Source organism: Penicillium manginii (genome assembly GCF_028828005.1).
Source record: "Penicillium manginii strain IBT 31320 chromosome Unknown utg000009l:1.0-3297300.0:1.0-3298630.0, whole genome shotgun sequence".
NCBI classification, from domain to species: Eukaryota; Fungi; Ascomycota; class Eurotiomycetes; order Eurotiales; family Aspergillaceae; genus Penicillium; species Penicillium manginii.
In genome coordinates this window covers 2,084,029-2,096,600 of record NW_026643110.1, presented here as the reverse complement: position 1 = coordinate 2,096,600, position 12,572 = coordinate 2,084,029, and the positions used below count along the sequence as shown (strand labels likewise).

The 12,572-nt window shown below is 51.0% G+C and overlaps 7 protein-coding genes across 7 annotated transcripts; 3 read left to right on the top strand and 4 right to left on the bottom strand.

Moving 5' to 3' along the window:
• Window positions 1-168: 168 nt before the first annotated feature.
• Window positions 169-1,438, bottom strand: N7533_012501 (WD40 repeat domain-containing protein; the record flags this gene model as incomplete). The annotated part of the gene is made up of 4 exons (XM_057109151.1): window positions 169-209; window positions 265-505; window positions 563-1,149; window positions 1,216-1,438. 4 exons carry the CDS (start codon window positions 1,436-1,438, stop codon window positions 169-171), a joined length of 1,092 nt encoding a protein of 363 aa, XP_056954252.1.
• A 273-nt stretch (window positions 1,439-1,711) lies between these two features.
• Window positions 1,712-2,371, top strand: N7533_012500 (U2 snRNP complex subunit MSL1; the record flags this gene model as incomplete). The annotated part of the gene is made up of 3 exons (XM_057109150.1): window positions 1,712-1,776; window positions 1,838-2,051; window positions 2,105-2,371. The coding sequence occupies 3 exons, from the start codon at window positions 1,712-1,714 to the stop codon at window positions 2,369-2,371; spliced, it is 546 nt and encodes a 181-aa protein (XP_056954251.1).
• A 2,568-nt stretch (window positions 2,372-4,939) lies between these two features.
• On the top strand, window positions 4,940-7,027 carry N7533_012499 (uncharacterized protein; the record flags this gene model as incomplete). Its single annotated transcript, XM_057109149.1, has 1 exon — window positions 4,940-7,027. The coding sequence occupies one exon, from the start codon at window positions 4,940-4,942 to the stop codon at window positions 7,025-7,027; it is 2,088 nt and encodes a 695-aa protein (XP_056954250.1).
• A 1,322-nt stretch (window positions 7,028-8,349) lies between these two features.
• On the bottom strand, window positions 8,350-8,961 carry N7533_012498 (Hsp20/alpha crystallin family protein; the record flags this gene model as incomplete). The annotated part of the gene is made up of 1 exon (XM_057109148.1): window positions 8,350-8,961. The coding sequence occupies one exon, from the start codon at window positions 8,959-8,961 to the stop codon at window positions 8,350-8,352; it is 612 nt and encodes a 203-aa protein (XP_056954249.1).
• A 785-nt stretch (window positions 8,962-9,746) lies between these two features.
• On the bottom strand, window positions 9,747-10,167 carry N7533_012497 (succinate dehydrogenase assembly factor 1; the record flags this gene model as incomplete). Its single annotated transcript, XM_057109147.1, has 2 exons — window positions 9,747-9,878; window positions 10,072-10,167. The coding sequence occupies 2 exons, from the start codon at window positions 10,165-10,167 to the stop codon at window positions 9,747-9,749; spliced, it is 228 nt and encodes a 75-aa protein (XP_056954248.1).
• A 254-nt stretch (window positions 10,168-10,421) lies between these two features.
• Window positions 10,422-11,459, top strand: N7533_012496 (fumarylacetoacetate hydrolase family protein; the record flags this gene model as incomplete). The annotated part of the gene is made up of 4 exons (XM_057109146.1): window positions 10,422-10,436; window positions 10,504-10,824; window positions 10,868-11,226; window positions 11,327-11,459. 4 exons carry the CDS (start codon window positions 10,422-10,424, stop codon window positions 11,457-11,459), a joined length of 828 nt encoding a protein of 275 aa, XP_056954247.1.
• Window positions 11,460-11,642: 183 nt separating this feature from the next.
• Window positions 11,643-12,571, bottom strand: pre4 (proteasome core particle subunit beta 7; the record flags this gene model as incomplete). The annotated part of the gene is made up of 3 exons (XM_057109145.1): window positions 11,643-12,247; window positions 12,340-12,487; window positions 12,542-12,571. 3 exons carry the CDS (start codon window positions 12,569-12,571, stop codon window positions 11,643-11,645), a joined length of 783 nt encoding a protein of 260 aa, XP_056954246.1.
• Between the last annotated feature and the right edge of the window lies 1 nt (window position 12,572).

Below are 12,572 nucleotides of genomic sequence, written 5' to 3'. Positions count from 1 at the left end.
ATAATATTTGGTTGGTGCTACTCCCAATGGTGCCAAATTGACACCTCCGCGGGCACTACTCTACTATTAAGTTTGTCTGAACAGAACATAAAGTCCAGGATGATTCGCTTTGCATTTCATAGAGGTGTTTATATTCTAGAGAGTTACTTTGCCATAAGCATACACTGCTCAAGTGGACCAGATCACAACACGACCATCGACACCACTCGCTGGGATGGTTGTTAGTAAACAGTTGACTCTGCAAAGTATAACGGAAAGCCTTACTGCTGAAAGAAGACACCTGGCCGTCATTCTCCTGGAAGACACGAACAGCATTCACGGTGTTCTGGTGGGTGGACTTGAGCTTGGTGTTCGATTGCGCCTGGCCCTTGAGATCCATCTGGCGGAACATGTTCAGGGCCGATTCCTCGCGAGCACCACCAGCGCCATCACCATCCTTGTTCTCGAGAGATCCGGCCAATTGCCAACCGCTTTCGTCACCGCGGAAGCGGAATGGTTCGCAGTCCTATCGTCGGGGTTAGTGTATGTATGACAATGTTGGGGAAATGAGAAGAATATTTACATGACCAGCAGCAATGATCTCGTTCTCGCCGTTCCAGATAAGACTGTTCAGAGGCAAGAGGCGGGTAGAGATGTTCAGCATTGCACGAGGGGGCTGCTCCGGCGCACTCGGGTACACGACAGTGACACTACTATCGTGGCCGGTGAAGGCAAGAGCATTACCACTCGGGGAGAAGCTGACGCCCTGAATCCAGCCAGCGGAATCGTTCAGGAATTCACCACAGATAGTGTTGAAGGGGAGGCGCTCGCCCCAGGCGCTCGGCTCCGGACGGGTGTCGATACCCTTGATAAAGCTAGAAAAAACACGGGCGTGGGAGTCGGTGGATCCGGCAGCCAGCAGCACTGAGTTCGGATGCCATGCGAGAGTCGTGATGGTACTGCGAATGGGCTTCTTCAAATGCTTCGAGATCCACCAATCGTTCTCCTCTTCGAAGTAGCAGACGGCAATAACGCGGGCTCCAGAGCCAACGGCGAATTTCTGCTCAGAGGGGGACCACCGGACGAATGTGGCGGCACGGTTGATGCGCAGGAGGACTAGGGTAGGCTTCCAGCCGGAGGGGGTTTGCTCCCAGACGTAGGCGTTGCGGTCTGTTTATCGAAGTAGATTGCATTAGTTCAAGTTCAATCGAGTGATTTTGGTGGTCTTATGCATACCCTGCGAGCAGGTGACAATGCGACCGCTGTTGGGAGCGATATCAACACTCGTCACAGTCTTCTCGTGGCCCTTCAGCTCATCGCTCAGCGTGAACTTGTTGCCTGATGATTGGTACAGCTCCACATTGTTCTCCCGAGCGACAGCGAGTGTCTGTCTATCGGATGAGAAAGAGTGGTCGGCAATTGGAGCGTGGAAGAGGTGGTGAACTTGAGGAGCAGCCATGATGAAGATACGACAGGAGGAGCTCTCTACCGTCGATAGATAGAACAATGAGGGGGAGGTAGGCGGGCAGTCGGGGGGAAGCTGGGCGCGATGACGCCGCAGCATTGCTGAGGTAATATCATGGACACGTGATTCGCTGTCTTTTCTCGGGTTCGAAGACTGACCCCATGCGGCACGTCTAGAGCTTCAATCCTCCCCCTTTTCCCTTGCATTTGTCTGTCAGCGTTTTCTCTGAGCGACGAAACGACGCGCTCTTTATCTCGATACCACAATATGTCCTCCCAGAATGCGCCATCAAAAGGCGCCGACGCCAAAGCGGCCGGCCATCCCAACCAAACGTGAGCTTTATCCTTCTTTGATCGCCATTGAGCTGGTATGGGACATTAACAGCTTCTTTAGTCTTTACTGCACCAACCTCCCCGACAAGCTTCGCAAGCATGACCTGCGCTCCTCGCTGTACACCTTGTTTTCCACCTACGGTACCGTCCTCGACGTGGTGGCCATGAAGACGAGCAAAATGCGCGGCCAAGCCCACATTGTATTCAAGGACGTTCAAGCTAGCACACAAGCACTCCGCGCCCTTCAAGGGTTTGATTTCTTCGGCAAACAGATGGTACGTCACTCAATAAGATGGTTTGGAACTTTCCAGCTCACAATTGATTCTAGAAAATTGTCTATGCGAAAGGCACGTCCGATGTTCTCGCCAAGCTTCGCGGTACATATGTCGCTCCTGTCACAGAGCAACCAGTTGTTTCCACCGACCTGCAAAAGTCCATCTTCAGTGGACCCCCTGGTGCGATCCCCGCACGACCGAACGTGAACGGCGAGAACCAGGGAGTGAAGCGCGCCCGCGAAGAAGAAAGCGACGAGGGAGAAGCCCCGATGGATGAAGACAGCGATGTGCCAATGGAAGCCTCATCCGATGAAGAGTAATGGCGCCCTTTCCAAGGCCATTGGAAGTGGCCCGTGGGAAGGGGACCGAAGCTCGCGGGGGTCAAATTATTTGCTTGGCATGTCTGTGCAATTTGCCTCACAATGACCTAGCACCATCCTGGGACAAGACGAGCTCGCGTGGGACGTGTAGGCTCACACACTGGCCCACCAGTCCGAGCCAGAGGAGAAGATACGTCTCTGGGGTTACCGTCCGTGCATCTGCAATCCTTCCCATGGCATCCGCCGTGTTGCACGGGTGAACAAAGAAGGCCGGAGCGCCAGATTCCGGATGATACTACGAGACATGAGCCATTCAACATCATTAAATCGACCTTTTCGTTTCGTTTTCTGCTGCGAGGGGAAGGGAGGAGAAGGGAGGGGAGAAGATGCCACCTACGCCGAAGCTGATCCCACCCATCACCCCCACATTCTTCAATTGCTTTCTATACGGCTCCGGGACGAGGTACCGGTAGACTGCATCTAAACCGATGGGTCCCTGGTCGTCCCAGTGGAGCACAAAGTACAGGACGGGAACTTGGTATGTGGGGGAGAGCAGGATCTCATACTCTATGTGTAGTTTGGGATGGCCGTCGGTACGGACCAGGGCTTCCTGCAGTGAAGTATTAAGCGGTATCCCTTGGATAGCAAGGGAAAAACTTTGGGGCGGACCGGATCCTCCTCATCTTCTAGTGCCGAAGCGTCCTGTAGACTCGGATCCACACTTTCAAGTTTAGTGTCCAGGTCGGCTCTGTGGACATCCACCCGTCGCGTTATTTTGAGGCCGATCGCATTCTAGTATATCCAAATACAATTATTATTCACGCTCCAGAACATATTCCCGTTAAAATATGTAGCAAAAGTAATAGATTGAGCGCCTCCTGCACGGCAAAAGGTAAATGGGGGAGAGAAAGAAGGGAGTGGCTAAGGAATATAAGGCAGGGATACCTGTGTGACAAGTCGAATAGAAGACCAGCCTCCTCCCTCTAGGCCCTCTAGGCCGGTGGTGCAGTCCAAGTTGCAGGCTCGATCGGCCAACACTCGACATGCGTGCGCGAACTCAAGCGCGGTGAGGAAAGGAAAGGTCGACAAGCCACAAGCCATGACCCACTCTCGCTTCTGTCAGCTGTCCTCCACGCTCTGGACGGATGCAGTCATACACGACTCAGATTGGAGCTGAAGCTGGGAGCTACAGCTGGGATTGATGGGCTGTGGATGTTGCCCTTCATCCCCAAGGCCACGCGTGCCTGGACGTTCTCGGAATATCAGAAGATCAGATCTAGCCGAAATTGGGAAAGGGTGGCCGTTGCAGATCCAATAGGGAGAGACGGGAAAGGGACAAGTCGATTGTGTTGGATCGGCGATAAAATGGGATGTCACATCCGGTTTGGATGCAGCGGAGGTGGGGAGAGAAATGGGAGAGGTCAGAGGTGGGTAGAAGTATTTGGTACTTTTGGGGAATGTGGATGGACCATATTGTGGAGAAGTATCTTATACTTACGGCACTTCCAGGTACAGCCCGCTTGCGGCTAGAACTCTCTGCTGGCCTGCCATCGCGAAATCTCACGTCAAGATCGCTCTTCCTTTTTCTTTCTTTATTTTTTATTATTATTATTTTATCTTATTTTATTCCATTTTTTTTTTCAATTTATTTTTCTTAAGGGGGAGTCCCTGTTCCGCATGCAGCTACATTGTCATGGCCACAAGTCTCTTTCCCCGACTTTTGGCAACTCACCAACGCATTCGTCTGGCCTCAAACACAGAGAGTAAATGGGCTGATGCGTCGTTGCTCTCCACTACACTTATGTATCCTTTGTTTGCCCACTCTTCCCCCGCCCCTAAACCCGCTCTGGCATCCTTCCCCTCATCTCTTCCCAGTTTCCTTGTTTTTTTTTTTTAAATTCTATTTTCCTTTTTGATTGTCCATTGTGATTTCTTGTTTTGTTTTATGATTATTATTCCCTGAGGATCAGTTCAAGTTGACTGTATCAAAATTGTTTATACATGACCAGGTAACGACATTGGTTTATCCCGGTGTAGACCTCAGGTGGGTGCTGGAACACTCCGTTTGGAAAAGAGACCCTGGAGTATTGTGAATATCTTCCTCTCCCTCAATTGGTTTCTTTTTGACGTTACCTCAACTCTCACACCTCACACATCGTGATCCCCGGTCCAACCGAGTCCCGTGGTCTCCTCCAATCTGAAACCTGAAACACTATACTTCCTCCATCATCTCCGCACGGAGATCATCTCAGCCGCCAATCGCACCGCAGATTCTCAACACAGCCGTGGTACCAGCCTGGGGCCCGGATCGATCGCGAAGCAATCAAGGCGTGGCTTGACGTCAGTTTACCAAGGATTCGATCTAATCTGGGGCGTACTGCACCCATCACCCGTCAGTGGTAGACTTCTTGGTCCACAGATATACCTCCCGCCATCTCCGGCTCTGATTGACACCCCAACTTATATTACCCTACTGCTTCTCCACCCCATACTGCGCGTGTTTTCCCCTTGAGAGTGTGGGGAAAACTTGATCTCATCTTCAGCCTGTGGCGCCTGTGAAGCGAAGCCATGGGCAATTCATTCTCCAGCCCTACGAAGGATGAGACTCGCCGTGTAAACCGACTATCAAAACCCTTGACGAAGAAACTCTCCACTTTGAATGCTCCTCAACTTCCTCCTATCGATACGGATGGTCCGGAGCTAGCTTCTGGGTTGATTGGATGGCAGAATCCCTGGGTTGGTTCAAACATCTCCAAGGATGTCAAGAATAAATCTGCCAGAAAACGAGAGTCTCTTCCTGCTTTAACGGAGTCTAAACCCGAAAGCTCAGTGAAGTGGAATGTGACGAGACACTCGGTTGATGTCTCTCGCTCTCAGCATTTAAAGGCTCAAGATGTTGAGCCTATTTCGCCTCTCTCGCCTCTCTCGCCTCTCTCGCCTCGATCTGGCTCTCTCTCCGCCAGTCCCTCTGTAAGAAGAGCCTCATGTCAAACGGAAAGTTTAGCTACCTCATCAAAGCAATCGTTGGATCTGGGAAGGCCAAAGAGAGCGAATTCATTTCAGACGCCGCTTCAGAGACATCGGAGTGCGATCTATGGGGATAAAGCTCACGAAGCAACCTCATCAAATACGCATTTCACAGTTGGCAACCAACGTTTCTCGCTGACACGTCGGCGGTCTCTCCTGACACGACCTGGTATTGCAACTCGACGCTCAACTGCCGCCGCGACACGACGATTTCCGTCACCGATAGGAGAGCCAGAGTGCGCCGGTGAGGACTCCTCGGATTCAAATACGCTACAATGGCCACTACCTCCGCTGCAACGATCTTCACTCCCTGTTTCGTTATCAATCAGACCAACCAGTCCCACAGACCCCCGATATACCCAACTTGGGGCGCTTAAACTGGGATCCCTGCGAGTTGTCAACGGCTCTGCATCACCCTGTCCGAGTGAGCGAGTCCCACTTGGTAAAACCGCTCAACTTGTCGGAACTAGCGCGGCTCCTCTAGATCGCCTGGAAACCATGCGCTCTAAAGGAACTCCCCTTCAGATTCCCGCCATTCCAGACTTGCAAAAATCCGACGACGTCCCAGGGAGTCCATTCTCATTCGAAAAATCACCAATTATCACCGTACAACCTCGACACAAATCCGTCTTCCCCATTGAAGCGGAGGACGAGGGAATCGGCATGTGCGACGAGGGCCGTGGCCATGACCAGTCCGAGAAGAACACCGCCACCATCAATCGCAGCACATCCAGATCCCTCAACAAGACCGATAGCGGCTACAGCTCAGCAACATCCGTGCATTCTGTTTATCGAAGTCGAACACGGGCCTCATTCGATTCCCAAACATCCGGCTCTTGCACTGCAGACAGCACAAGAAGTGTTGGTATGAGCAGTGCCAATGAGCAACAAGATCTCCGCAGCGAGAACCTCCAAAGAAATGCCAGTCTCCAAGAGTCCAAACCGGGCAATTTCTCTCAGCTGTACCCCAACTCAACTCGCTGGTACGATTCCAGTGCGCCATCTAGTCAATCTTCCGGATCCCGAGTCCGTCGATCGACGCTCTGCGCTCCTCGAAATTCAGAGTACCCTTACCCTGTACAGACCGGGCCCAGCCCCGGCCCCGGCCCTGCACCACACGCCTCCTACCAATCCTTCATATCAAGCTCATCATCCTCATTCGTCTCACAAGACGAACAAACCCTTGCCACCCGCGGCCCCCTTTACGGCGACACATTCTCAACAAGCACCCTAAACGTCCTGCACGATTCAAGCTCAACAGCAACCCTAGAAACTCTAAGCACCTACCACCAACAAGCCGGCAGCTACGCAACAAAAACCATCTCCACCCGCTCCAGGTCCCGAAGCAAAAGCTTGCATAGTAACAACAGCCGAGGCTGGCGCCACGACTCAACCATCGAAATCCCCAAATTACCCACGATTCTCTCGCCCGATCATCTCCAGTCTGAGACTGGTGCGTACGAAGAGATGGAAATGCCCATTCCGACTGATGAGCCCCAGACTCAGACTCACCGTGGCCGGCCCCGAAGCCGCAGTCAAGACTTTCGGCGCCGAAAGTTAACCAAGACGCGCCCTTCTCTTCATGATGTTCATATCACGACTTCCCCTTATGCACTTCCTTCAATTTAGTAATGTGACGTGACGTGAACGAACGGAGTTTACCATTCTTTTTTTTGCTTTCTCTTTTTTTCCTTTGGCCTTTCCTTCCTCTCTTCCGGTTTTCCACTCTTTTTTTCGGGGGGATGGCTTGTTTACTTCGGGATAATCTACAAAAGTCCTTGGCGTTCTGATTTGACATTATTTTGGCTTTTCATTTCTTATTTTCTTTTCCCCTTCCCTACTCTTTTTGGCGTTTATATTCCAGTCATTTACGGTCATTATGGAGTCTACTTTGGTTTAGGTCATGGCCATGACCACGGATACAGGATACCCTCGTTTGAACAGAACTGAACTTAACTTACTCTTATTTCCCCCTATTAGTATCTACGGCGTTGTACACGGGCGTTGTGGCAATGAATTGAAACTATTGAAATAACCCCATTCTCCCACTTCCCTTTCCTTCCCTAGCCCTCAGCTCGGCTCAGCTCGGTTTCATCGCTTCGCTTCGTTGAAGTTCGTTTGGCTTGACCCCGTTGCATACTAGCTGCATTAGCCCATCGAGTCTAGTCTCGATCCCTGCAGGACCCATGTGGCACTCTCACTCACCGGAATTCTTTTCTTCCCCTTACCCAGCCACAGTCACTGCGGAATGTAAGGAGGTGCATAACTAGCTAGGTATGCGACTTTTTTTTTTGTCAGATGATGGCGCTTTTTAGGCTTTCTAGGCTTGGCGGTGATCATGTTCGTCGAGGGTGCGTTTTTTTTTTTTTGGCAGATGGATCACATTATGTCATTGGGGAGAAATTCGGCTTTGATTTTGACCTCGTGACTAGGAGGGCTTCTAAGTAGGAATTGCTTACCTACCTACTACCTACTAGTAGTGGTTTGGTTTCAAGTTACTCCGGGTTTAGTACTGCCTACTACTACACTGCCCAGGTGGGCATGATGGAGTACTGTTATGACCCCGGAGGTCGTATACGGTATTTAACATTAATAGATATACCTAGTACTACTAGGTACTAGTAGTAACAAGGTATTGCAAAAAGGTTCAATTTCAAATTATTCAATTAGATCTAGATCATTCGTTTGCACAATAACCCGAAAAGAAATGTCCAAAAATCACATCATAATACAAGCCATGCAGGGAAAAAAAAAAGCAAAATAAACCCGACGCGCCCAGCCCCGATGCAAAAATGTCAAATCAAATGCCGATTCGGCTCCATTCCCTCGGGTCCAAGTCCGAGTCCCTCCAGTTCCACCCCCAGGGCTCCAGGTGCCGATTGGAGCACTTGAAGATGCTACCTAGGTAGTGTCGGAATATATATATACGCAGGTGTTGGCGTTGATGTCAATCACAAAATACGGATCTTCTTAGTCTTCGGCGCCGCATTCTTGGGCACATAAACCGACAAAATCCCATTCTTCAAACTAGCACGCACACCGTCCTGATCCACGCGCGTGGGAAATGTAAATGTGCGCTGGAACTCGCCGATTGACCGCTCCGACGCCCAGAAGTGGAAGTCGGGCTCAGTCTGCGTCTTCTGCTGCTTTGCTGGCTCTGCATGAAGCTTCTGCTTCTGTGAGGTGCGTTTGTCATCGGAGTTTGAGGTTGAGTCTGAGTCAGCTTCGTCTTCGTCTTCGACTGTAGCTTGATGCTGGCGTGGAGAGGAGGTATGCTCAGTCTCGTGCTCAGCTTGGTGAGGCTGAGGTTGGTAGTTTCGTTCAGTGTGGCCCTTCACGGTGAGAGTTTGCGGGTCGCTGAATTCTATTTCTATGGCGGTTTGGTCTACGCCTGGGAGTTCACCGTCCAGGTAGTAGCCCTCTGAAGCTTCGCGGACATCGAAGGATGGGGTAAAGCTTGGAGTAGCTGCGGTGGGGCGCGGCTCGGAGCGGTGGGCCTCGTAATCGTCGAGAAGGCGGAAAAGAGGGGAGAAGCTGGTGCGAGGGCACTGGATGAAGGCCATTTTGACTGATTGTTTGGAATAGATGTTTGTTTGGAATCAGATGTTTTCTTTTTTTGAATGGTTTGAATTTCAGACTATTCTTCTCTCTTATATATAGTACTGTGAATCGTTGTGACTGAGACTCTACTTTGTCATGGCAGAATCGTCCAGAAGCGGGTCGCCCGTTCCACCAACTTCTCCAAGCCTCGATTAACATCTGGGGAAATTTATAAGGTGGCAACTTCATTCTACTACAGTATGTACAGTAGTACTGCTTTCTAGCCATTTTATTGTGATTGCTGAATATTATTATTAATACAGTAGCTTGGAAAGGTACATGAACCTTGTCTGAATAAGCTACCTCCATTGGTCATCGCTGAATCTGGAAGTTTCTGGGTACATGTAAACTATGTAAACTAAATCTTGCAGAGTTGAGATATGATTGACTAACAATCCAGATAATAACGTAATATACATGGAGTATGGGGATACTCCCGAGACTTCTAATTTACAAATTGTTACTAGTACATTTTCCAAACTTCCCCTGTTCCAGTTGCCGTAGGTCGGGGCCGTCCGAAACGATCGATCAAGCATATATCTATCTCATGTGGACTTTAGCTATCTCATCACTCTCGAGTCCTTGACACATATCAAACCGGGCGTTCTCGGAAACAACCAGAGCGTACAACTCTTACCAGGACCTAAAAGCAACGGGTTAATTGAGGAACGGGGTCTGGGGTAGACAGAAGAGGCAAACCCACGAGAACCCCACGGAAGGGGGGAAGAAGAGTCAGCCACTCAGCTGCTTAGCTGATGTTACGAATTCCCGGGGAAGCGTACATCTCCAGCTGGCGGTGGCCTTTGCGCAAGAGATATTCGACCGTACTAAAGTCCTTCTTATTCACCGAGAGATGTTTTTGGAATTCCGCACTGAACCGCTTAGAATCGAGCCGGGATAAACCGAGAGGGGCCACGGGAAAGGATGGTGGTGGTAGGGTAGAGCAGGATAGGGTAAGGGGAGAAGGGATCAAGAATACTAGGTAGAAGACATACCGTGCATATCGTTTGAAGTTATTGTGAGAATCCTGCAGAAGGGAGATTAGAAAAGTGTGCAGTGGGGGAAAAAGTAACAAGGACGACACCCACAGCGGGCTTGTTGCGGATCTCACGCAGACATGATCGGTACAGAGAAAGAACCTCCCGTTGGAGACCGGAGAGCCGGGCCATTTGCAGATAGTAGCTTCAGTGGGATGGGATGTTGGAATCGTCAATGGGTCGGGGGGGAGCTCCTCCGTTTTCCGCCGGGGGGGATAGCTTTCCGGCCGAGTGGAGTCCACCATTCACAACCTTGGATTTGGATGTCAAGTTGGACTTCACTCCCAAAAAAAAGGACATATCTATCTCCCTTCCCACCTTTCACATACTTTTAGACTCTTATTCTTCAATATTATTATTACCACACCACCACCTCTCTCACAAATATGTCTTCCTTCTCAGTACGTACCACGCTTATACCCCCCGATTGCTTCCAAAACATTGGAATACTAATATAATCCCCCACAGCGCCTGATTCACTTCCTAGCCAAAGACGGCCAAGTCTACTACGGCGACGCCATTCTCCCATCAGGCACAACAAACATCGCCCACGCAACCCAAGCAAAAGTAATCAAAGGCGACATCTTCGCCCAGTATATCATCACCGACCAAATCGCAGAAATCCGCACCCTGCTCTCCCCACTAGCCCGGCAAGACATCGGTACCGTCCGCTGCCTAGGCCTAAACTACGAGCAACACGCCAAAGAATCTAACCTGCCGATCCCAAAGTATCCAGTCCTATTCTTCAAGCCCGTGACAGCCATCTCCGGGCCCAACGATGACATCCCCGTCTCCCAGCTCGCCCAGGAAGGCGAGGGTCTGAGACTACGAGTGCGAGCTCGTCATCGTCATCGGCAAAGAGGCGAAGAATGTGCCTCAGTCCCGCGCTCTGGAGTACGTTCTCGGATACGCGGTTGGTAATGATGTCTCGCACCGCGAGTGGCAGATTAAGCGTGGGGGAGGGCAGTGGGGGTTGGGGAAGGGGTTTGATGGGTGGGCGCCGTGGGGTCCGGGTATTGTTTCGACAAGCCTGATTGCTGATCCGAATGCGTTGCAAATTTCGACGTCGCTTAATGGGAGGCAGGTGCAGTGCTCGTCGACTCGGGATATGATCTTTGGCGTGGCGGAGACTATTGCGTTCTTGTCGCAGGGGACTACGCTTTTGCCGGGTGACTTGATCTTTACTGGGACGTGAGTTAATTATCCCATCCCATCCCATACCATCCCGTCCTGTGCTTTGTTCTATTTCTTTGCTTGGTTTGATCATGGTATGCTAACGCTTTTACGGCAGTCCACAAGGTGTTGGTATGGGCCGCAAGCCTAATCTCTGGCTGAAGGATGGTGATCATGTCGAGGTTTCGCTGGAGGGCGTGGGTTCCTGCTCCAACCGCGTTGTTTTTGATAAGCCTGCTCCTAAGCTCTAACTAAGTCGGAGTAACCCCAGGGCAATTGCCAGGACTGTATATAGATATCTATGATGAAAATAAATGTTTATGTTTAACTCTTTAAACTTATATCGTCAATTTGGTCCAATTCCATTGGGTTCTTCGTAGAGGAAACTAAGGTGTAGATAGAGAACAAAACAATTGGCATAGCATCATGAGAATCTACTTAGTCTGAGCCCCATAGCCCTTAACCCTCTCAGCAAAAGCCCAGCTCTGACCCTCAATAACCTCATCCTCCTTGATCTCAATACCCTCCTTAGTAATAACCGCTATCGAGTACTTATCCATACTCCGCGCATCACGGTAATACAGCACCTTGAGACACTGCTTCAACGCATCAATAGCCGCCTCCTTGCTAACCTCCTCAAGCGGCATCTCCTCGGGAAACAAGCGACGCAAGATAGGCACAGCAAGATGCGCGCCAAATCCCGTAGCCAGGTGCGGCGCCGAGAACGTCGTGCCCAGCAGATCCGCCGAGCTCAGGAACGGCTCGCCCTCGGCGTCGTAGCCCGCGACCAGAACGTGGTTCCACAGCGGGTTGAACTCGGAGCGCCGCTTGTAGAACACTTTCGAGAGGTAGGTGTGTAGGTTCTTGGCATTGAGCATGTTGCCGTTGTGGGAGTAGTTCTCGCGGATGTCGATCGATTCGAGGAGGCGGTCGATGTATTGCATGTCGGAGACGTCGCCGCCGAAGCCGACGATGGCGTTCGAGCCGAAGATTCGGAGACGCTTAACGTCTGTGAAGCGGGCGAGGGAGCCGTAGGATGCTACGATAGAAAATGAGAATGTGAGATTAGTACGTGCTTCGCTTTCGGGGGTTAAATGGCAATGGCCAACGAGGCCTTGCGGGTCAACACACCGAGGTTATCGGTGGCCAGAACGACACCGCCGTTGAACTTGACGCCCAGCACGGAGGTTCCTGTCACGGCTGGAGATGAAGTGTGAGCCTTGGGCCCGGTCGTTTGAAGATATGAAGGGTTGTAGGCGCCGTAGACATCGTCCCTGGGCTGTTACGGGTTAGTCAAATGGGCGGAGTGGGAGGGGAAAGCAGCTGAACTAACTCGGCCCCAGGCTTCCGGAAAGTGGTTCATT